This window comes from Bombina bombina, chromosome 11 (assembly GCF_027579735.1).
Source record: "Bombina bombina isolate aBomBom1 chromosome 11, aBomBom1.pri, whole genome shotgun sequence".
NCBI classification, from domain to species: Eukaryota; Metazoa; Chordata; class Amphibia; order Anura; family Bombinatoridae; genus Bombina; species Bombina bombina.
Genome location: NC_069509.1, coordinates 36,882,493 through 36,907,349, shown reverse-complemented (window position 1 = coordinate 36,907,349; position 24,857 = coordinate 36,882,493). Strand labels below are relative to the sequence as shown.

The 24,857-nt window shown below is 39.5% G+C and overlaps 2 protein-coding genes across 2 annotated transcripts in view; one reads left to right on the top strand and one right to left on the bottom strand.

Moving 5' to 3' along the window:
* Positions 1–16,486, bottom strand: part of BOLA2B (bolA family member 2B) — a 31,216-nt gene extending 14,730 nt beyond the window's left edge. Inside the window, exons 1-2 of the mRNA XM_053694674.1 lie at positions 16,363–16,486; positions 3,323–3,420 (exon numbers count right to left, since the gene is read on the bottom strand). Coding sequence (XP_053550649.1) covers positions 3,323–3,420; positions 16,363–16,437 — 173 coding nt within the window. The 5' untranslated portion in view covers positions 16,438–16,486. The remainder of the gene's footprint in view (positions 1–3,322; positions 3,421–16,362) is intronic.
* Positions 3,385–24,857, top strand: part of SLX1A (SLX1 homolog A, structure-specific endonuclease subunit) — a 39,224-nt gene continuing 17,751 nt past the window's right edge. Inside the window, exons 1-4 of the mRNA XM_053694673.1 lie at positions 3,385–3,441; positions 16,822–16,900; positions 18,858–19,081; positions 19,855–19,906. Of these exons, the coding sequence (XP_053550648.1) occupies positions 18,909–19,081; positions 19,855–19,906 (225 nt within the window). The 5' untranslated portion in view covers positions 3,385–3,441; positions 16,822–16,900; positions 18,858–18,908. The remainder of the gene's footprint in view (positions 3,442–16,821; positions 16,901–18,857; positions 19,082–19,854; positions 19,907–24,857) is intronic.

Sequence of the window (24,857 nt, the reverse complement as noted above, 5' to 3'; positions counted from 1 at the left end):
CAAACAGCGTTTTCCCCTTGAAAGGAATGTTTAGTAGCTTGTTCTTGGAAGACGCATCAGCCGACCAAGATTTCAACCAAAGCGCTCTGCGCGCCACAATAGCAAACCCAGAATTCTTAGCCGCTAACTTAGCCAATTGCAAAGAGGCGTCTAGAGTGAAAGAATTAGCCAATTTGAGAGCATTGACTCTGTCCATAATCTCCTCATAAGGAGGAGAGTCACTATCGAGCACCTTAATCAGTTCATCAAACCAGAAATATGCGGCTGTAGTGACAGGGACAATGCATGAAATGGGTTGTAGAAGGTAACCCTGCTGAACAAACATCTTTTTAAGCAAACCTTCTAATTTTTTATCCATAGGATCTTTGAAAGCACAACTATCCTCTATGGGAATAGTGGTGCGTTTGTTTAAAGTAGAAACCGCTCCCTCGACCTTGGGGACTGACTGCCATAAGTCCTTTCTGGGGTCGACCATAGGAAACAATTTTTTAAATATGGGGGGAGGGACGAAAGGAATACCGGGCCTTTCCCATTCTTTATTAACAATGTCCGCCACCCGCTTGGGTATAGGAAAAGCTTCTGGGAGCCCCGGCACCTCTAGGAACTTGTCCATTTTACATAGTTTCTCTGGGATGACCAAATTTTCACAATCATCCAGAGTGGATAATACCTCCTTAAGCAAAATGCGGAGATGTTCCAATTTAAATTTAAAAGTAATCACATCAGATTCAGCCTGCTGAGAAATGTTCCCTAAATCAGTAATTTCTCCCTCAGACAAAACCTCCCTGGCTCCCTCAGATTGGGTTAGGGGCCCTTCAGAGATATTAATATCAGCGTCGTCATGCTCTTCAGTAACTAAAACAGAGCATCCACGCTTACGCTGACAAGGGTTCATTTTGGCTAAAATGTTTTTGACAGAATTATCCATTACAGCCGTTAATTGTTGCATAGTAAGGAGTATTGGCGCGCTAGATGTACTAGGGGCCTCCTGAGTGGGCAAGACTCGTGTAGACGAAGGAGGGAATGATGCAGTACCATGCTTACTCCCCTCACTTGAGGAATCATCTTGGGCATCATTGTCATTATCACATAAATCACATTTATTTAAATGAATAGGAATTCTGGCTTCCCCACATTCAGAACACAGTCTATCTGGTAGTTCAGACATGTTAAACAGGCATAAACTTGATAAGAAAGTACAAAAAACGTTTTGAAATAAAACCGTTACTGTCACTTTAAATTTTAAACTGAACACACTTTATTACTGCAATTGCGAAAAAACATGAAGGAATTGTTCAAAATTCACCAAACTTTCACCACAGTGTCTCAAAGCCTTGAAAATATTGCACACCAATTTTGGAAGCTTTAACCCTTAAAATAACGGAACCGGAGCCGTTTTAAGCTTTAACCCCTTTACAGTCCCTGGTATCTGCTTTGCTGAGACCCAACCAAACCCAAGGGGAATACGATACCAAATGATGCCTTCAGAAGTCTTTTATAAGTATCAGAGCTCCTCTCACATGCGACTGCATGCCATGCCTCTCAAAAACAAGTGCGCAACACCGGCGCGAAAATGAGACTCTGCCTATGCTTTGGGAAAGCCCCTAAAGAATAAGGTGTCTAAAACAGTGCCTGCCGATATTATTATATCAAAATACCCAGAATAAATGATTCCTCAAGGCTAAATAAGTGTTAATATCAATCGATTTAGCCCAAAAAATGTCTACAGTCTAAATAAGCCCTTGTGAAGCCCTTATTTACAATCGTAATAAACATGGCTTACCGGATCCCATAGGGAAAATGACAGCTTCCAGCATTACATCGTCTTGTTAGAATGTGTCATACCTCAAGCAGCAAAGGACTGCAAACTGTTCCCCCAACTGAAGTTAATGCTCTCAACAGTCCTGTGTGGAACAGCCATGGATTTTAGTTACGGTTGCTAAAATCATTTTCCTCATACAAACAGAATTCTTCATCTCTTTTCTGTTTCTGAGTAAATAGTACGTACCAGCACTATTTGAAAATAACAAACTCTTGATTGAATAATGAAAAACTACAGTTAAACACTAAAAAACTCTAAGCCATCTCCGTGGAGATGTTGCCTGTACAACGGCAAAGAGAATGACTGGGGTAGGCGGAGCCTAGGAGGGATCATGTGACCAGCTTTGCTGGGCTCTTTGCCATTTCCTGTTGGGGAAGAGAATATCCCACAAGTAAGGATGACGCCGTGGACCGGACACACCTATGTTGGAGAAAGGGACATTATACACTAAATGTTTCTTTGCATAAATGTTTTGTAGATGATCCACTTATTTAGCCTATACAGCTTTTTTTTCCTTTTTTTTTTTTTTAAGTATATAGTTTTGCTTATTTTTAAATATCATTGCGCTGATTTTCAAACTCCTAAACAAGCCCCAAAGTTTTAGGAGAACACTGACGTATATTTACTCCAGCTTGCTCCTGTTTGTGTAGAGAGTCTTTTCATATGCAGAGGAAAGGGTGGGGGGGGTCTGGCTTTTTTCTTTTTATATATAGAACCACTTTCACTGGGTGTTCCTGCTAATCTTTTTAACAGTGCTAAACTGGGAGCTTCTAAATAAGTTTTAAAAAGGTTTTACACTGATTTTTTATATCAGTATCTGTGCATATTATTCTTTAAAGTAGTGTCTACTACATGTAGTTAAATGAAAGTTGGTGTATACTGTCCCTTTAAGGTAAAATACTTACCCTAAGCGCACTGGAAAGCTGTGCTAATCTCAACAATTCTTCACACTAATAGGAGGCTTAGTACGGCATATCCCGCAGCCTGTATTAAAAAAAGAAGGTCCTTTAGCGCAAGCTTTGGGATCCGCCATGCTAAAGCCTCCTATTAGTGCGGCTCTGTGATAAAGGATCAGGATTAGCGCAGCTCCCCAACGCACTACAGAAGTATATCTACAGGTGAACTTTTACATTTGTTAAAAAAAAAAAAAAAAACACTAATGTAAATGTTACTGAATATTTAGCATTTGTTTTATTTTTAAATGAAACAAATACCGAACAGTGAAACAGACAAATATTTGGAAAAGCTACATTTTCCAACTATTTGTTCTGAATGTTACACCCGAAACACATTTTTCGCTGCTGTACAAGTCTAGTAATTTGTATAATGCTTGGGGGGGGGTAAAAGATGTCTGGGGTTATAGATAATTTCTGCAGAACAGTGCTACGGAATCTGTTGGTGTTATAAATAACCGATAATAATAATAATAATATTTACACAGTGATCAGTCACTATATATGTGTTTACCTGCTGGAACCACACACGTTACACAACCCTCACCTGTGCCTTTGCAAGAGGGCTTTCCCTTCAAACAGCGGAGACACCACCAGCACCTTAAAACTGGTAGAGCAGTGATTCAGGGATGTGTCCTCTACCACCTGGGGACAGAAAGCATAGAGGTCAGTCACTTCCTAATAATATGCAGAGCATCAGGGTCAAATCAACAGATGATTATGTGTAATGGTATTAAACAGTTACAGGTGCAACACTCAGACTTGTATACTGAATATGTAAAAGTACAGGGCGGGACAAATCCTGTGAGCAGAGAGCTATGGCTCTTGCAGGTTATGTGCAACAATATGGTGATCTGAAGTGTACGAGTAGAAAGATTGAGAAAAAATAAATTATACATTTTCTTTGGAAAATGAACTGGGGTATGGCTAGCACAGCTATTGGCTAAGAGGTGGAAATGTCACCTCATGAAAAAAAAAATTTTTTTTTAAAAAATTGTGGTGGGCGGCCAGAGGGAGTTATTTTAGTAAAAAAGATCAACAAAAGAAAGGTATGTTTTATTGCATATTCACTTAAAGGGATAGTAAACCCCAACATTTTCTTTTATGATTCAGATAGAACATACAATTTTAAACAACTTTCCAATTTAATTCTATTAAATTTTCTTCATTCTCTTGTTATCCATTGCTGAAGGGACAGCATTGCACTACTGACAGGAAGCTGAAAATATCTATTTAGCCAATCACAAGAGACAAATGTGTGCAGGCACCAATTAGCAGCAGCTCCCACTAGTGTATGATTTGTGCGTATTCATTTTTTAACATGGGATACCAAGAGAACAAAGCACATTTGAAAATAGAAGTGAATTTAAAAGTGTCTTAAAATTACATATTCTGACTCATGCACGTTTAATTTTGACTTTCCTATCCCTTTAAGAATCATGAATGAAGGTCCATTTCATTTATTTCTTAGATACAGGGTAGCATTTAAAAAACGCTAAGATTTACAATCACTTTAACATGGTGGCACGATTTACTTTATAGAACCTCAGTGGAATTGAGAAAAAACAATTGTCATAATTTAATTACAGGAACAGGGGACAAAAATAAACTATATTGCAATGTTTTCCTACACGTAATTAAACAATTTATATTACAGTCTCAAACTGTTTAACGTCCCTTTAAAGGGGCAGTATACACAAATTGTCATGCAACTGCATGTAACAAACACTACTATAAAGAAGAATAGGCGCAGATACTGATCTAAACATCCAGTATAAAACCTTTTAAAAACGTACTTAGAAGCTTCCAGTTTAGCACTGATGATGAGGTTAGGCTGGGACAACCACTGAAAGGGGCTAAGAAAGCAGGAAGAGATGACCCTCCCCTGCATATGATGAATGAGATATAGTGAACAGCGCCAAATAAAACAAACTCACTGGAGAAATAACAAAAAATGGAAAGAATAGGAGCGCCAACAAGGCTAAAGTTTGTATACAGGCAATTATAATAAAACTATAAATATACTGCTGATTTAAACAAAATCAATAACATTTATTTCAAGATATAGGGGCCTATTTATCAAGGTCTGGCGGACCTGATCTGACACTGCGGATCAGGTCCGCCAGACCTCGCTGAATACGGCGAGCAATACGCTCGCCGTATTCAGCATTGCACCAGCAGCTCACAAGAGCTGCTGATGCAACGCCGCCCCCTGCAGACTCGCAGCCAATAGGCTGCCAGCAGGGAGGTGTCAATCAACCCAATCATACTCGATCAGGTTGTATTGTGGCGATGTGTGTCCGCCTGCTCAGAGCAGGCGGACAGGTTACTGAGCAGTGGTCTTTCTGACCGCTGCTTCATAACTGCTGTTTCGGGTGAGTCTGAAGACTCGCCAGAAACAGGGGCCCACAAGCTCCATTCGGAGCTTGTTAAATAGAGCCCATAATGTGAAACAATAAAACAGTGAGACTTTCTCCAATGGAGTGACATTTTTTTCCCTCCCTCTTTTTTTTTTATATATATTTTTATTTTTTTTCCCCAGCTGGGGATATTCTTTCACTCCATTGGAGAATCGCTCACTGTTTTTGTTTCACATTGTATCTTGAAATAAATGTTATAAATTGATTTTGTTTAAATCAGCAGTATATTTATAGTTTTATTATAATTGCCTGTACACAAACTTTAGCCTTGTTGGCGCTCCTATTCGTTCTATTTTTTGTTATACTCCCCCTGCATATGAAAAGACCTATTACACAAATGGGAATCTGTAGACTTCAGTATACATCTGATACATTGGGGCTTGGTTAGGAGAATAAAAACCAGCACAATGTTATTAAAAAAAAAAAAAAAAAACACACTCCCAGATGGGCTATAGAATGGATCATTTACAAAACATTTATGCAAAGAAAAATCTAGTGTAGTATCCCTTTAAAGTGGACACAAGTCCAGGAAAATAGGGATGTCAGTGTAAAAGTTGATAAATAGTATAGTACAAAAAAGTGAGCGTGTAAAAGAGGGATCATTTTATTCAGGGCTTGATAAACCGAAGTTTTAGCTTGGTGCGGCTGTTTTGTGTTATATAAAAGGTATGTGTGTGTAGAAAACATGACAGCAACAAGTGGCTGAGTTAGAAACAAGACAAATGTGGCCCCTGACTGCCCAGAAGTTACCAAGTGTTCAACAGAAGAATTAGCAGGAAACTGTAGGGCACTGCAGCAAATATTAGTTACAAGGAAGAATTAGGTGACTGTAATACAACCATTGATAGTGTCTGGAATGTAAATGCATCAAACATATGAAGCATGTGAGGTGTTATGAGCAAGTATAATCTGCATGTGGTCATGCTTGTTTTGAGGACAGCAGATAATCCAATATCTAGACACTGAACAAAATAATTATGGCTGAAGTTAGTGAGAAAGCGAACAGTCTGGCTTAGGGAAATTCAGGATTTACGATTTAAAATATTACAGTTACATGGAGTCCATGACCCAAAGAGCTATTGATCAGGGACACGAGGATACAATAACGTGGCCGATATCACAAGTTGAAACCGGATACGGTTTCCATGTATCCATCACTATAATTCCGGACATTTACAGATTCCTTTAATCCCTGACACAACTGCAATAATGTGATTTGTTCCATTGTCATAATCATCAGTAAGATGTTCATTAATTGTGTACTATGATCAGTGACAGATGGGCTTTAAAGGGACATTAAACACTTTGAGATGGTAATATAAAATGATAAATTGTATATATATAAAACAACTCTGCAATATACTTTCATTATTTATTTCGTCCTCTTTGCCTGTAATTCCATTCTGAAATTGTGAGCTTTTCAGTTCCTGTTAGAAATGGAAGTGCAGAACACTGTTAGATCCAGCACAACCATTGGCTGCACACTAATGACCTATGTATAACTGTCCCTAATTGGCCACAGCAGAGAAGGTAACACAAGTTACAACATGGCAGCTCCCAGTGTTTTATAGACACTAAAACTTTACACTTATTTTGTCACTTTTTAAACAACTAATGAAACTTTAAAAAATACATCTACAGGTTAGTCATGGACTAATCTTTTCTTTGAATGCATCATTCTATCTAGCATGTATTTAGTGTTTAATGTCCCTTTAACTGAGTGTATCCACCCAACACCTCCTGTGACTTGGCCCTCTCCCCAAAGCTGGCAGTGCCAACCTAGAGCTGGTATTGCACACCTCGCCCAATATTAATGCCTGCAGTAGCCTCACGTTATCAGTAATAAAGTGACGGTAAACTTTACGTTTTAAAATCAGGTCCAGAAAGCTAAGTGATATTCTACAGGGACTTTAAATGATGACTTCTAATAAAGATGAGCTGTAACTTTTTCACCTATACCCTGTGCTTCAGTCGCCCAATCGGCACTCTGGAGAACAGTTTAAATCGTAAGATCACAAAAAAACATAATTTATGTAAGAACTTACCTGATAAATTCATTTCTTTCATATTAGCAAGAGTCCATGAGCTAGTGACGTATGGGATATACATTCCTACCAGGAGGGGCAAAGTTTCCCAAACCTCAAAATGCCTACAAATACACCCCTCACCACACCCACAATTCAGTTTAACGAATAGCCAAGAAGTGGGGTGATAAAAAAGTGCGAAAGCATATAAAATAAGGAATTGGAAAAATTGTGCTTTATACAAAAATCATAACCACCACAAAAAAAGGGTGGGCCTCATGGACTCTTGCTAATATGAAAGAAATGAATTTATCAGGTAAGTTCTTACATAAATTATGTTTTCTTTCATGTAATTAGCAAGAGTCCATGAGCTAGTGACGTATGGGATAATGATTACCCAAGATGTGGATCTTTCCACGCGAGAGTCACTAGAGAGGGAGGGATAAAATAAAGACAGCCAATTCCTGCTGAAAATAATCCACACCCAAAATAAAGTTTAATGAAAAACATAAGCAGAAGATTCAAACTGAAACCGCTGCCTGAAGTACTTTTCTACCAAAAACTGCTTCAGAAGAAGAAAATACATCAAAATGGTAGAATTTAGTAAAAGTATGCAAAGAGGACCAAGTTGCTGCTTTGCAAATCTGATCAATCGAAGCTTCATTCCTAAACGCCCAGGAAGTAGAAACTGACCTAGTAGAATGAGCTGTAATCCTTTGAGGCGGAGTTTTACCCGACTCAACATAGGCAAGATGAATCAAAGATTTCAACCAAAATGCCAAAGAAATGGCAGAAGCTTTCTGGCCTTTTCTAGAACCGGAAAAGATAACAAATAAACTAGAAGTCTTTCGGAAAGACTTAGTAGCTTCAACATAATATTTCAAAGCTCTAACAACATCCAAAGAATGTAACAATTTCTCCTTAGAATTCTTAGGATTAGGACATAATGAAGGAACCACAATTTCTCTACTAATGTTGTTGGAATTCACAACTTTAGGTAAAAATTCAAAAGAAGTTCGCAACACTGCCTTATCCTGATGAAAAATCAGAAAAGGAGACTCACAAGAGAGAGCAGATAATTCAGAAACTCTTCTGGCAGAAGAGATTGCCAAAAGGAACAAAACTTTCCAAGAAAGTAATTTAATGTCCAATGAATGCATAGGTTCAAACGGAGGAGCTTGAAGAGCCCCTAGAACCAAATTCAAACTCCAAGGAGGAGAAATTGACTTAATGACAGGTTTTATACGAACCAAAGCTTGTACAAAACAATGAATATCAGGAAGATTAGCAATCTTTCTGTGAAAAAGAACAGAAAGAGCAGAGATTTGTCCTTTCAAGGAACTTGCAGACAAACCTTTATCCAAACCATCCTGAAGAAACTGTAAAATTCTTGGAATTCTAAAAGAATGCCAAGAAAAATGATGAGAAAGACACCAAGAAATATAAGTCTTCCAGACTCTATAATATATATCTCTGGATACAGATTTACGAGCCTGTAACATAGTATTAATCACAGAGTCAGAGAAACCTCTTTGACTAAGAATCAAGCGTTCAATCTCCATACCTTTAAATTTAAGGATTTGAGATCCTGATGGAAAAAAGGACCTTGCGACAGAAGGTCTGGTCGTAGCGGAAGAGTCCACGGATGGCAAGAGGCCATCCGGACAAGATCCGCATACCAAAACCTGTGAGGCCATGCCGGAGCTACCAGCAGAACAAACGAGCATTCCTTCAGAATCTTGGAGATTACTCTTGGAAGAAGAACTAGAGGTGGAAAGATATAAGCAGGATGATACTTCCAAGGAAGTGATAATGCATCCACTGCTTCCGCCTGAGGATCCCGGGATCTGGACAGATACCTGGGAACTTTCTTGTTTAGATGAGACGCCATCAGATCTATTTCTGGAAGCTCCCATAGTTGAACAATCTGAAGAAATACCTCTGGGTGAAGAGACCATTCGCCCGGATGCAACGTTTGGCGACTGAGATAATCCGCTTCCCAATTGTCTATACCTGGGATATGAACCGCAGAGATTAGACAGGAGCTGGATTCCGCCCAAACCAGAATTCGAGATACTTCTTTCATAGCCAGAGGACTGTGAGTCCCTCCTTGATGATTGATGTATGCCACAGTTGTGACATTGTCTGTCTGAAAACAAATGAACGATTCTCTCTTCAGAAGAGGCCAAGACTGAAGAGCTCTGAAAATTGCACGGAGTTCCAAAATATTGATCGGTAATCTCACCTCCTGAGATTCCAAAACTCCTTGTGCCGTCAGAGATCCCCACACAGCTCCCCAACCTGTGAGACTTGCATCTGTTGAAATTACAGTCCAGGTCGGAAGCACAAAAGAAGCCCCCTGAATTAAACGATGGTGATCTGTCCACCACGTTAGAGAGTGTCGTACAATCGGTTTTAAAGATATTAATTGAGATATCTTTGTGTAATCCCTGCACCATTGATTCAGCATACAGAGCTGAAGAGGTCGCATGTGAAAACGAGCAAAGGGGATCGCGTCCGATGCAGCAGTCATAAGACCTAGAATTTCCATGCATAAGGCTACCGAAGGGAATGATTGTGACAAGGTTTCGACAAGCTGAAATAAATTTTAGACGTCTCTTGTCTGTTAAAGACAGAGTCATGGACACTGAATCTATCTGGAAACCCAGAAAAGTTACCCTTGTCTGAGGAATCAATGAACTTTTTGGTAAATTGATCCTCCAACCATGATCTTGAAGAAACAACACAAGTCGATGAGATTCTGCTAAATGTAAAGACTGAGCAAGTACCAAGATATCGTCCAAATAAGGAAATACCACAATACCCTGTTCTCTGATTACAGACAGAAGGGCACCGAGAACCTTTGTAAAAATTCTTGGAGCTGTAGCTAGGCCAAACGGCAGAGCCACAAACTGGTAATGCTTGTCCAGAAAAGAGAATCTCAGGAACTGATAATGATCTGGATGAATCGGAATATGCAGATAAGCATCCTGTAAATCTATTGTGGACATATAATGCCCTTGCTGAACAAAAGGCAAGATAGTCCTATACAGTTACCATTTTGAACGTTGGTATCCTTACATAACGATTCAATATTTTTAGATCCAGAACTGGTCTGAAGGAATTCTCCTTCTTTGGTACAATGAAGAGATTTGAATAAAACCCCATCCCCTGTTCCAGAACTGGAACTGACATAATTACTCCAGCCAACTCTAGATCTGAAACACAATTCAGAAATGCTTGAGCTTTCACTGGATTTACTGGGACACGGGAAAGAAAATCTCTTTGCAGGAGGTCTCATCTTGAAACCAATTCTGTACCCTTCTGAAACAATGTTCTGAATCCAAAGATTGTGAACAGAATTGATCCAAATTTCTTTGAAAAAACGTAACCTGCCCCCTACCAGCTGAGCTGGAATGAGGGCCGCACCTTCATGTGGACTTAGAAGCAGGCTTTGCCTTTCTAGAAGGCTTGGATTTATTCCAGACTGGAGATGGTTTCCAAACTGAAACTGCTCCTGAGGATGAAGGATCAGGCTTTTGTTCTTTGTTGAAACGAAAACGATTATTAGCCCTGTTTTTACCCTTAGATTTTTTATCCTGTGGTAAAAAAGTTCCTTTCCCACCAGTAACAGTTGAGATAATGGAATCCAACTGAGAACCAAATAATTTGTTACCCTGGAAAGAAATGGAAAGTAGAGTTGATTTAGAAGCCATATCAGCATTCCAAGTTTTAAGCCATAAAGCTCTTCTAGCTAAAATAGCTAGAGACATAAACCTGACATCAACTCTGATAATATCAAAAATGGCATCACAGATAAAATTATTAGCATGCTGAAGAAGAATAATAATATTATGAGAATCATGATCTGTTACTTGTTGTGCTAAAGTCTCCAACCAAAAAGTTGAAGCTGCAGCAACATCAGCCAAAGATATAGCAGGTCTAAGAAGATTACCTGAACACAGATAAGCTTTTCTTAGAAAGGATTCAATTTTCCTATCTAAAGGATCTTTAAAACGAAGTACCATCTGACGTAGGAATAGTAGTACGTTTAGCAAGGGTAGAAATAGCCCCATCAACTTTAGGGATTTTGTCCCAAAATTCTAATCTGTCAGACGGCACAGGATATAATTGCTTAAAACGTTTAGAAGGAGTAAATGAATTACCCAATTTATCCCATTCTCTGGAAATTACTTCAGAAATAGCATTAGGAACAGGAAAAACTTCTGGAATAACCACAGGAGATTTAAACACCTTATCTAAACGTTTAGAATTAGTATCAAGAGGACCAGAATCCTCTATTTCTAAAGCAATTAGTACTTCTTTAAGTAAAGAACGAATAAATTCCATTTTAAATAAATATGAAGATTTATCAGCATCAATCTCTGAGACAGAATCCTCTGAACCAGAAGAGTCATCAGAATGATGATGTTCATTTAAAAAATTCATCTGTAGGGAGAGAAGTTTTAAAAGATTTTTTATGTTTACTAGAAGGAGAAATAACAGACATAGCCTTCTTGATGGATTCAGAAACAAAATCTCTTATGTTATCAGGAACATTCTGCACCTTAGATGTTGAGGGAACTGCAACAGGCAATGGTACATTACTAAAGGAAATATTATCTGCTTTAACAAGTTTGTCATGACAATTAATACAAACAACAGCCGGAGGAATAGCTACCAAAAGTTTACAGCAGATACACTTAGCTTTGGTAGTTCCAGCACTAGACAGCGATTTTCCTGAAGTATCTTCTGACTCAGATGCAACGTGAGACATCTTGCAATATGTAAGAGAAAAAATAACATATAAAGCAAAATTGATCAAATTCCTTAAATGACAGTTTCAGGAATGGGAAAAAATGCCAATAAACAAGCTTCTAGTAACCAGAAGCAAAGAAAAAATGAGACTTAAATAATGTGGAGACAAAAGCGACGCCCATATTTCTTGGCGCCAAATAATACGCCCACATTGTTTGGCGCCTACATCCGGAACGCCGACATTTTTGGCGCAAAAGGACGCAACTTCCGGCGACACGTATGACGCCGGAAACAGAAAAGATTTTTTGCGCCAAAAAAGTCAGCGCCAAGAATGACGCAATAAAATGAAGCATTTTCAGCCCCCGCGAGCCTAACAGCCCACAGGGAAAAAAAGTCAAATTTTTAAGGTAAGAAAAAATGATTGATTCAAACGCATTATCCCAAATATGAAACTGACTGTCTGAAAATAAGGAATGTTGAACATTCTGAGTCAAGGCAAATAAATGTTTGAATACATATATTTAGAACTTTATAAACAAAGTGCCCAACCATAGCTTAGAGTGTCACAGAAAATAAGACTTACTTACCCCAGGACACTCATCTACATGTTTGTAGAAAGCCAAACCAGTACTGAAACGAGAATCAGTAGAGGTAATGGTAAATATAAGAGTATATCGTCGATCTGAAAAGGGAGGTAAGAGATGAATCTCTACGACCGATAACAGAGAACCTATGAAATAGACCCCGTAGAAGGAGATCACTGCATTCAAATAGGCAATACTCTCCTCACATCCCTCTGACATTCACTGCACGCTGAGAGGAAAACCGGGCTCCAACTTGCTGCGGAGCGCATATCAACGTAGAATCTAGCACAAACTTACTTCACCACCTCCATAGGAGGCAAAGTTTGTAAAACTGAATTGTGGGTGTGGTGAGGGGTGTATTTATAGGCATTTTGAGGTTTGGGAAACTTTGCCCCTCCTGGTAGGAATGTATATCCCATACGTCACTAGCTCATGGACTCTTGCTAATTACATGAAAGAAATATGAGTTTTGAAGTGGATGGCCATCACTTTAAAGCACTGGTTTTCAAACCTGTCCTCAGACCTCCCTAACAGGCAAGCTTTTGAGGATATCTGAACTGGAGAACAGGTGATACAATCAGCTGATTCGTAAACATGGTTATTTTACCTGCTCTCACACAAGGTAACCCTGAAAACCTGGCCTGTTGGGGAGGTTTGAAAATAAGTACTTTAAGGGGACATTGTACACTTTTTTGCATAATTGTTTTAGATGATCCATTTTTATTGCCCATCTGGGGGAGTTTTTGCAACAATGTATAGTTTTGCTTATTTTTACATTGTGCCGATTTTCATACTCCTAACCAAGCCCCAAAGTATCAGATGCATACTGATGTCTGCAAATTCCTGCTTACTCCAGTTTCTGTAAAGGGTCTCTTCATATGCAGGGGAGGGGGTGTCTGCTGTTCCTGGTTTCTCATCCCCTTTCACTGGGTGTCCCAGCATAACCTCATCAACACTGCTAAATGAGGAGCTTCCAAGTACATTTTTAAAAGGTTTTATACTGGATGTTTGGATCAGTATCTGTACATATTCTTCTTTATAGTAGCGTTTATTACATACAGTTATATGAAAATGGGTGTATACAGTCCCTTTAACACTTAGTCATTAAAGCCTGCCCGCACATTGCTCAGACATCCCAACTCTCCCGGAAGGTCCGGGAGTCTCCCGCATTGAAAAAGCTGCTCCCTGACACCTACAAATTAAACACAATGTCCCGGAAATAGCAGTGCCAGAGAAAATCAAATTTGTGCCTGCACTTTTCATTTCTACCTCTAGGTGTCACTGTTCCGTTATAGCTCAATGTAAATAGTTACTGCTTTCCTCTCTAGAGACTCCCCCCCCCCCTTCCTGATCTCTACTCTAGTGCAGTGCGAGACATAGGGTTGCCACCTTTTGCCCAAAAAAATCCTGGACAGTTTTTAAGTGTGCGTGGTGAAAAATATTATTTTCTGCAGTAATTAAACAACTAATATATATAAATTAATATTTTATATATATATATATATATATATATATTTTTTTTTTTTATATTAGTTGTTTAATTACTGCAGAAAATAAAAATTGTTTAATTTATGGGTGATGTAATTTTTAAATAATGGTGTCAAGTGTGAGTAACACACCCTGTCCCAGGCTCCAGCTGACCCAACAGAAAATGCAAAACGCCTTCTAAGAAGTGTATGTTTGATATTTTTGTCATAAATATATGGGACATATTTATTGTATTTCACAAGTTAGCCAGATCTACAAGACTTAGACTTGCAATCAAACATCATCAATTATCACAGAGGTCCTCTGTGCTATTAGTTATGGGACCGGTCACCGGCTGCACGCACCTCTGAACCTCTGCTGTTTGACTGTCTAGTCTATCGTCTTCAAGTTCTCTGCACTCTGCAGCTGTTGCTCCCAAGGTCCACCGGTTCTGAGCACTTCTACAGTGCTAATGGCGCCAATCTAAGCATCACAGCTGCGCAGGCGCAGCCCAGGCTCAGCACAGCGACTAATGGACTTCTAAGTGACCCTCCTCTTGCTCCCTCCCACATACTGTATGCTATACTCCAGGCAGCTGCAGGCTGCTCCGTCTCTCCTCCTGCCGGGCTAAGAGCTCCCCTGGCCAGCTAATTTGTTTTTTATCTGCGCTCACCGTGCTGTTCCCCGCCCCAGGGGAGCTCTTAGCCCGGGGCATTTGACTGTAGATCCGGGACATACAATCCCAGACCTGGACTGTCCCGGTGAAACCGGGGCAGGTGGCAACCCTAGCGAGACAGCAGAAGCAGACCTGAAATATATAGGTGAGATGTACAGACTCCCATACCTCTATATTGTGCAGGCTCCCATACTATATAATGTGATAACATTTTCAACTATTTCATAATCAGAGCACTGAGGAATTTTGAATTGGGGTGGGTGGGAGGGGGGGGCTGGGAGGTACTATACAGAGCTGCTACAGTGAGGTACTATACAGAGGTGCTACAGTGAGGTACTATAGTGAGGTTGGCATGCAGTGAGGTACTATAGTGAGGTTGGCATGCAGTGAGGTACTATAGTGAGGTTGGCATGCAGTGAGGTACTATACAGAGGTGCTACAGTGAGGTACTATAGTGAGATTGGCATGCAGTGAGGTACTATAGTGAGGTTGGCATGCAGTGAGGTACTATAGTGAGGTTGGCATGCAGTGAGGTACTATACAGAGGTGCTACAGTGAGGTACTATACAGAGGTGCTACAGTGAGGTACTATAGTGAGGTTGGCATGCAGTGAGGTACTATAGTGAGGTTGGCATGCAGTGAGGTACTATAGTGAGGTACTATACAGAGGTTGGCATGCAGTGAGGTACTATAGTGAGGTTGGCATGCAGTGAGGTACTATAGTGAGGTGGTACAGTGAGGTACTATAGTGAGGTGGTACAGTGAGGTGCTACAGTGAGATACTATACAGAGGTGCTACAGTGAGGTACTATACAGAGGTGCTACAGTGAGGTACTATACAGAGGTTGGCATGCAGTGAGGTACTATAGTGAGGTTGGCATGCAGTGAGGTACTATAGTGAGGTTGGCATGCAGTGAGGTACTATAGTGAGGTGGTACAGTGAGGTACTATAGTGAGGTTGGCATGCAGTGAGGTACTATAGTGATGTGGTACAGTGAGGTACTATAGTGAGGTGGTACAGTGAGATACTATACAGAGGTGCTACAGTGAGGTACTATACAGAGGTGCTACAGTGAGGTACTATACAGAGGTGCTACAGTGAGGTACTATACAGAGGTTGGCATGCAGTGAGGTACTATAGTGAGGTTGGCATGCAGTGAGGTACTATAGTGAGGTGGTACAGTGAGGTACTATAGTGAGGTACTATACAGAGGTGCTACAGTGAGGTACTATACAAAGGTTGGCATGCAGTGAGGTAGAATAGTGGGGGGCACCTCCCTGAAATGAGTTTTGGGATGTCTGCATGGCTGGTACTGAGACCACCCACCTAAATACACCCTTACATGTTCCCCCACCTGAGTGACAATGCCCACAATCATATAATAACCATCTTATATACCCATCTGGCAATACCCATAAGCATATACTACCCAACCTCACACGTGACACTTACCCATGATCTCTCTCGCATTGTTCCACATACACACTCACCTGCTGTTGCCCATACTAAAAAAAAAACGTATTATGTAGCACTGCCCAACATCATATACCCACCATTGTACCCATGCATCAGCTATGGCATTGCCCACCCTTGAACCAACCAACAACATCATTAGCCCATATCTAAACAACGGTGCTACGCTGCACATTGCCCTCACCACGTGCTCGGCCTGCAGCTCCCGCGTTAGTTTTTCTTTCAGACTCTCCGCACTAATAGCTCCGTCCTCAGCCATGGTCCCAGCACTTTACAACACGCATGCGCAGAGTGTACCGCAATGCGTGGTCCATTCTGCTTGTTGATAGGCCAAATAATCGACAGACCACGCCTCTCCCCATAGGAGAGGAAAGCGTAAATGATAGACAGCTCTATTACCCAATCGTAGAGAAGAAAAATACAAATTTCTCCAATCAAAGTGAGCTAAATAATAAGGACCCTATTGACCTAGTTATTGGTGTCCAACATTTGCCTGACAATACAAATATAATAGATGTATGTGTTTTTTTTTGCAAATAGGTATGCATTAATTCAAATAATTTAATTAAGGATCACAAGAAACCTATTCCATGCATCTGTGCTCTGCATTTTTTGTACAAATAATAGTCATGTTTTGCTACAGTCAGCCCTGTTACTAGGGAACATTGAAACCTTGTTCGGTAACCAGGAAGTGAGATGAGTTTTACAAAGGATTCTGGGAGGTGAGTAACATTATATAAATATAGAGCATTTTGAACTAAAGCAAAACACCTTTATAAATATATTTTCCTCTTTATCGCTTATATAAACGTTTGTGGTAAAATCTGAGTAATTGTTTTTTATGCTAAACAATATATATTTACTGCACTAACTGATATGCAGGTTCAATTCACTACTGAATACTGCAATTGTCTGTTATTCTAGGGGTAATAAACCCTGTTGTTTTTACAGACCCAGCAGCAACACTGATAAATTGGTGAAAACAGTTTGTATTTTATAACCTGATGTAAAATGCTTATTATAATATCTGCAACAATGTTTGTAACAGTATTTGCAGCGCTATTTTACAAAATATTGCAATGTGCCCCCATTGGTAACAAAATTAAATACTGTTTACAGCAACAATCACCATATCATTATGTACAATGGAATGATATTTTATAGCCAAAAATAATAATTCAGAACCTCATTTGTAAATAAAAGTTTGTTTAGAAAATGTAATTTTTTAGATGTATTGTCCAAACATATTACATAGAATAGAAAACCAAGTAGTGCACTTATACATTTTTAAAAATACCATAAAAAATTATAACGTAATTCTAAACAGAGTTTTACTGTTATGTCATTTTTAGATGGATATACAGTGGCGTCACTAGGGGGCGGGGGGCGGGCCGCACCCGGGTGACACCCTCCAGGGGGTGACACCAAAAAGTTTTTTAAATTTTATTGAAATTCAAAGAAATACAATGTTGAGATGCATAGATTATTTTATTAGAGGGGCTGGCATTTGTGAACATTAGTGGGACTGGGGAAGTTGTAGACACACAATTTTTTTGCCCCTTGAGCCAGTGCTGCAATTTCAACAAATAGTTTTCCCGGCTGCTTTTGCTTGTTTGTACTTTGCTTCTCCCCTGCCCAATTTCGCTATGAATGTTGTGGGCATGCCGTGGGGCTTGCAAAGTTGCGCTGCTAGCCTAAACCTGCCTGCCTATCTGTGCTCACTGCTCAGTGACATGTGGAGTCACTCACTGCTGTGCTGTCTCTCTAAACGGGAACTGGCAAATCATGAGGAGATGCCTGGCACCTGACCACTGTCTTTAAAGTGAAGGAGCCACGTATGATGCCCACCAGACCATTACGGTTACGGTACACTAAGTGCACACTGAACAGGTAGGAGGGCGGGCGGGGGTCTGGGGGTGGGCAGAGTGCAGAGGTGATTGGCCATAAGTAGCGGTAGGCACGCGGCCCGGGGCTGTGCACTGACAGGCTTGGAACAGAGTCAGAGAGCAGAATTTTCATAGTTTGCGCCTAAACATTTTCTTTAGTGATTTATTTTTAGAGTGCTCTGTTTATCTTTCATTTGATGCTCTGCTGAGCCAGGGAGCAGCTCTAGGCATGCGCTTTATAATTAATGCAGTGCAGTTTACATATTTTGTAAGTGTGTGTCTGAGTGCTTGTGTGTGTGTGTGTGTGAGTGTTTTTGTGTGTGAGTGTTTATTGTGTGTGTTTCCGAGTGTTTGTGTGTGCATCTGAGTATGTTTTTAAGTGTGTCTGAGTGTTTGTATGTGTGTGCCTGTGTTTTTGTGTGTGTCTGCTTTCTGGGGGGGGTGACACCATAACTTACCGCACTGGGTGACACCAACCCTAGTGACGCCACTGTGGATATATATTTCAAACACTTTTGCTACTTTTTATAATCTGTCGAATTGTGTAACAATTTTGCTCTAGATTGTGCTTTTTACACAGAGCCTCTTGTGCAGTAACAGTGAAGCCTGAATAATCAGTATCTTCTTTAGGGGTTGATGAACCACAGGGTATCTCTGTTGTAGAATGTCTAACTAGAATAGAAAACCATGACTATGCATTGTGTGCATTCTATATTCAGCTTTTTTATTATAAACATTTATACAAATATGTATCAGTGACATTGATAGATATGGCTTTATTTTCCCCTTATAGAAACGTTTTATGATTTTCTCTGACGTCTAAGTGGCCTCTATTTGACCCAAGATGGTGGTGGAGGTAGAGGGGTTTTATGGTGTCTACCTTTTGTATTGTACCAACCCAAAATTCAAAGGACGCATCTACATTGGCTTCACAGTGAACCCAGAGAGACGTATTCAGCAGCACAATGGGGGAAAACACAAGGGAGGAGCCTGGAAAACCAGCGGAAGAGGACCCTGGTAATAAATATTAGTTGATATGCTAGGGATGCATCATAATAGGATGTCTGCTAAAGGGACAGTCTGCTTGAAATGTTTTATTGATTAAAAAGATAGATAATCCCTTTATTACCCATTCCCCAGTTTTACATAACCAACACAGTTATATTAATACACTTTTTACCTCTGTGATTACCTGGTATCTAAGCCTCTGCAGACTGCCCCCTTATCTCAGTGCTTTTGACAGACTTGTATTTTAAACAATCATTGCTGACTCATAAATAACTCCACGGGAATTAGCACAATGCTATATATATGGCACACACGAACTAGCACTGTGTAACTGAAAAATTATCAAAATGCACTGAGATAAGACAAGGCCTTCAACAGCTTAGCAATCAGTTTATGAACTTACCTAGGTTTAAGTTTTAACAAAGAATACCAAAAGAACAAAGTAAATTTGATGATAAAAGTAAATTGGAAAGTTGTTTAAAATTTAACACATAGTAGAAGTACAACTCAGGACCTGCAGATCACTGCTGGTCACAAGCAGAAACTGCTGCAGATCCAGTCACCAATCAGCAAACGTTATCCAGGGTTCTGAACCTAAAAATGGGCTGGCTTGTAAGCTTACATTCCTGCTTTTTCAAATAAAGATACAAAGAAAACAAAGAAAAAATGATAATAGGAGTAAATTAGAAAGTTGTTTAAAATTGCTGCCCTATCTGAATCATAAAAGAAAAAAATTGGGTTTAGTATCTCTTTAATTTCAGATGTTTGTTATTTCTGTTTAGGGACATGGTGTTGATAGTCCATGGCTTTCCAATTGATATTGCAGCCTTGCGGGTAAGCGTGTACATTTTTTTTTTTTTAAAAGTACCGTTTTTATTAACCATGCGATTCCCAGTCACATGACTCATGATTTAAAAGAGGGCTAGATCTAATTTATAAGAATTATGTCTCTTCAAGCGTTCATAGATTTAAAAAAAAGAAAAATGTTTTATAAAAGATGGCATCGTTTGCTTGCTCCCTTTATTTGTTTTTGTAAATGTGTTGTTCCAATGAGTGTATGCATTTATTTTCTGAGAAAGACACGCTGACATAGATCACATGATTTCTAAAGGGTCATGTGACCCCTCTTTTAAAAGTAGAGCTATTCCTCTTTACAATGAGATATCACATGGTTATATGGATTTAATGTTTATTACTCTAAATAGGTTGTCTAATAGGTTTAAAAACTGCAATTTTCACATAAACCACGTGATACACAGAATGTTAAATTACCCCTAATGTAGGAGAAAAGAATATCTATGTTTAAATGATTGGCCATATGCTCCTCTAGATTGCAATAAAAGCTAACTTATGGTGTTTCCCTGTTTATGGCAAGAAATGAGAAACATGAAAAAGCCACAGGAAAGTAGACTCTTTTCCTTGCACCTAATATTTATAACCAGTTCCTCCTTCCATATGAGAAGTATTAAGACCACATATCGTGTAGGAATATGGACAGGCAAGATGTGTTTTTTTTCCTATTCATTTTTATTATCATTTATTTGTATAGCGCCACCAAATTCCATAGCTCTGGGTACGATAGGGGTATACAATGACAAGGATTTGTGATAAAATACAAAATATAACACAACTAAACAAATCTAGTACAGGAGGAAGAGGGCCCTGCTCCGGAGAGCTCATAGTCTATAGGTTTAGGGTGCAGAGACATAAGGTTGGAAGTAGCTTGTCACATCGGTTGTAGTTGCAGCAGTGAGTCAGGCAGTTTATGTATTAGTTTGGTTAGGATGAGAGATGGAGGAGAGATGGTAAGCCTCTCCGAATAGGTGGGTTTTCAAGGAGAGTCTGAAGCTACACAAGGCCTTATGGAGTGGGGTAGAGAGTTCCAGAGGACAGGAGCAGCACGTGATAAGTCTTGGAGACAGAATGGGACGTAGAGATAACAGGAGTAGAGAGACGTAGGTCAGAGGTTGATCGAAGAGGACAGGATGGGGAATATTTCACGATGAGAGACGAAATATAGTTGGGAGTTAGACTGTTGAGTGCTTTGTAAGTTAGGGTTAATACTTTAAATTTTATTCAGGAGTCTATGGGGAGCCAGTGTAGAGCAGCTGATGTAGATCGGCGACTTTGGTGGATGAGTCTAGCAGAAGCATTCATAATAGATTGGAGGGAGGAGAGACAGTGTTTTGGAAGGTCATTTAGAAGTAGGTTGCAATAATCAATGCGTGACAAAATGAGGGAATTAATTAGTAATTTTTCGAGTAAGGAAGGGATGAATTCTGGGAATGTTGCATAGGCGTGAAAGGGACGTATCATAATCTTTGTTCTATATAAAAAAATAAAAATAATATATTTTGCAGTGAAAGAAGCAAAATAATATTTCTTTCATGTAATTAGCAAGAGTCCATGAGCTAGTGACGTATGGGATATACATTCCTACCAGGAGGGGCAAAGTTTCCCAAACCTCAAAATGCCTATAAATACACCCCTCACCACACCCACAAATCAGTTTTACAAACTTTGCCTTCTATGGAGGTGGTGAAGTAAGTTTGTGCTAGATTCTACGTTGATATGCGCTCCGCAGCAGGTTGGAGCCCGGTTTTCCTCTCAGCGTGCAGTGAATGTCAGAGGGATGTGAGGAGAGTATTGCCTATTTGAATTCAATGATCTCCTTCTACGGGGTCTATTTCATAGGTTCTCTGTTATCAGTCGTAGAGATTCATCTCTTACCTCCCTTTTCAGATAGACGATATACTCTTATTTATATACCATTACCTCTACTGATTCTCGTTTCAGTACTGGTTTGGCTTTCTACAACATGTAGATGAGTGTCCTGGGGTAAGTAAGTCTTATTTTCTGTGACACTCTAAGCTATGGTTGGGCACTTTTATATAAAGTTCTAAATATATGTATTCAAACATTTATTTGCCTTGACTCAGGATGTTCAACATTCCTTATTTCAGACAGTCAGTTTCATATTTGGGATAATTTTCTTACCTTAAAATTTGACTTTTTCCCTGTGGGCTGTTAGGCTCGCGGGGGCTGAAAATGCTTCATTTTATTGCGTCATTCTTGGCGCGGACTTTTTTGGCGCAAATTTTTTTTTCTGTTTCCGGCGTCATACGTGTCGCCGGAAGTTGCGTCATTTTTTACGTTCTTTTGCGCCAAAAGTGTCGGCGTTCCGGATGTGGCATCATTTTTGGCGCCAAAAGCATTTAGGCTCCAAATAATGTGGGCGTCATTTTTGGCGCTAAAAAAATATGGGCGTCACTATTGTCTCCACATTATTTAAGTCTCATTATTTATTGCTTCTGGTTGCTAGAAGCTTGTTCACTGGCATTTTTTCCCATTCCTGAAACTGTCATTTAAGGAATTTGATCAATTTTGCTTTATATGTTGTTTTTTCTATTACATATTGCAAGATGTCCCACGTTGAAACTGAGTCAGAAGATACTTCTGGAAAATCGCTGCCTGGGGCTGGAGCTACCAAAGCTAAGTGTATCTGCTGTAAACTTATGGTATCTGTTCCTCCAGCTGTTGTTTGTACTGTTTGTCATGACAAACTTGTTAATGCAGATAATATTTCCTTTCGTACTGTTACATTACCTGTTGCTGTTCCGTCAACATCTAATACTCAGAGTGTTCCTGATAACATAAGAGATTTTGTTTCTAAATCCATTAAGAAGGCTATGTCTGTTATTCCTCCTACTAGTAAACGTAAAAAGTCTTTTAAAACTTCTCATTTTTCAGATGAATTTTTAAATGAACATCATCATTCTGATTCTGATAATGGTTCTTCTGGTTTTATTTATTTAAAATGGAATTTATTCGTTCTTTACTTAAAGAAGTCCTAATTGCATTAGAAATTGAGGATTCTGGTCCTCTTGATACTAAATCTAAACGTTTAGATAAGGTTTTTAAATCTCCTGTAGTTTTTCCTGTCCCTAGTGCTATTTCTGAAGTAATTTCCAGGGAATGGAATAATTTGGGTAATTCATTTACTCCTTCTAAACGTTTTAAGCAATTATATCCTGTGCCATCTGACAGATTAGAGTTTTGGGACAAAATCCCTAAGGTTGATGGGGCTGTCTCTACTCTTGCTAAGCGTACTACTATTCCTACGGCAGATGGTACTTCCTTTAAGGATCCTTTAGATAGGAAAATTGAATCCTTTCTAAGAAAAGCTTACTTGTGTTCAGGTAATCTTCTTAGACCTGCTATATCTTTAGCGGATGTTGCTGCAGCTTCAATTTTTTGGTTAGAAGCTTTAGCGCAACAAGTAACAGATCATAATTCTCATAGCATTATTATTCTTCTTCAACATGCTAATAATTTTATTTGTGATGCCATCTTTGATATCATTAGAGTTGATGTCAGGTATATGTCTCTAGCTATTTTAGCTAGAAGAGCTTTATGGCTTAAAACTTGGAATGCTGATATGTCTTCTAAGTCTACTCTGCTTTTCCCTTTCTTTCCAGGGTAATAAATTGTTTGGTTCTCAGTTGGATTCTATTATCTCAACTGTTACTGGAGGGAAAGGAACTTTTTTACCACAGGATAAAAAATCTAAAGGTAAATTTAGGTCTAATAATCGTTTTTCGTTCCTTTTGTCACAACAAGGAACAAAAACCTGATCCTTCATCATCAGGAGCGGTATCAGTTTGGAAACCATCTCCAGTCTGGAATAAATCCAAGCCTTTTAGAAAATCAAAACCAGCTCCTAAGTCCACATGAAGGTGCGGCCCTCATTCCAGCTCAGCTGGTAGGGGGCAGTTTACGTTTTTTCAAAGAAATTTGGATCAATTCCGTTCACAATCTTTGGATTCCGAACATTGTTTCAGAAGGGTACAGAATTGGCTTCAAGATAAGGCCTCCTGCAAAGAGATTTTTTCTTTCCCGTGTCCCAGTAAACCCAGCGAAGGCTCAAGTATTTCTGAAATGTGTTTCAGATCTAGAGTTGGCTGGAGTAATTACAGCTCCAAGAATTTTTACGAAGGTTCTCGGTGCCCTTCTGTCTGTAATCAGAGAACAGGGTATTGTGGTATTTCCTTATTTGGACGATATCTTGGTACTTGCTCAGTCTTCACATTTAGCAGAATCTCATACGAATCGACTTGTATTGTTTCTTCAACATCATGGTTGGAGGATCAATTTACCAAAAAGTTCATTGATTCCTCAGACACAGGTAACCTTTTTAGGTTTCCAGATAGATTCAGTGTTACATAAAGATATCTCAATTAATATCTTTAAAACCGATTGTACGACACTCTCTGTCGTGGTGAACAGATCACCATCGTTTAGTTCAGGGGGCTTCTTTTGTTCTTCCGACCTGGACTGTAATTTCAACAGATGCAAGTCTTACAGGTTGGGGAGCTGTGTGGGGGTCTCTGACAGCACAAGGGGTTTGGGAATCTCAGGAGGTGAGATTACCGATCAATATTTTGGAACTCCGTGCAATTTTCAGAGCTCTTCAGTCTTGGCCTCTTCTAAAGAGAGAATCGTTCATTTGTTTTCAGACAGACAATGTCACAACTGTGGCATACATCAATCATCAAGGAGGGACTCACAGTCCTCTGGCTATGAAAGAAGTATCTCGAATTCTGGTATGGGCGGAATCCAGCTCCTGTCTAGTTTCTGCGGTTCATATCCCAGGTATAGACAATTGGGAAGCGGATTATCTCACTCGCCAAACGTTACATCCGGGCGAATGGTCTCTTCACCCAGAGGTATTTCTTCAGATTGTTCAAATGTGGGGACTTCCAGAAATAGATTTGATGGCCTCTCA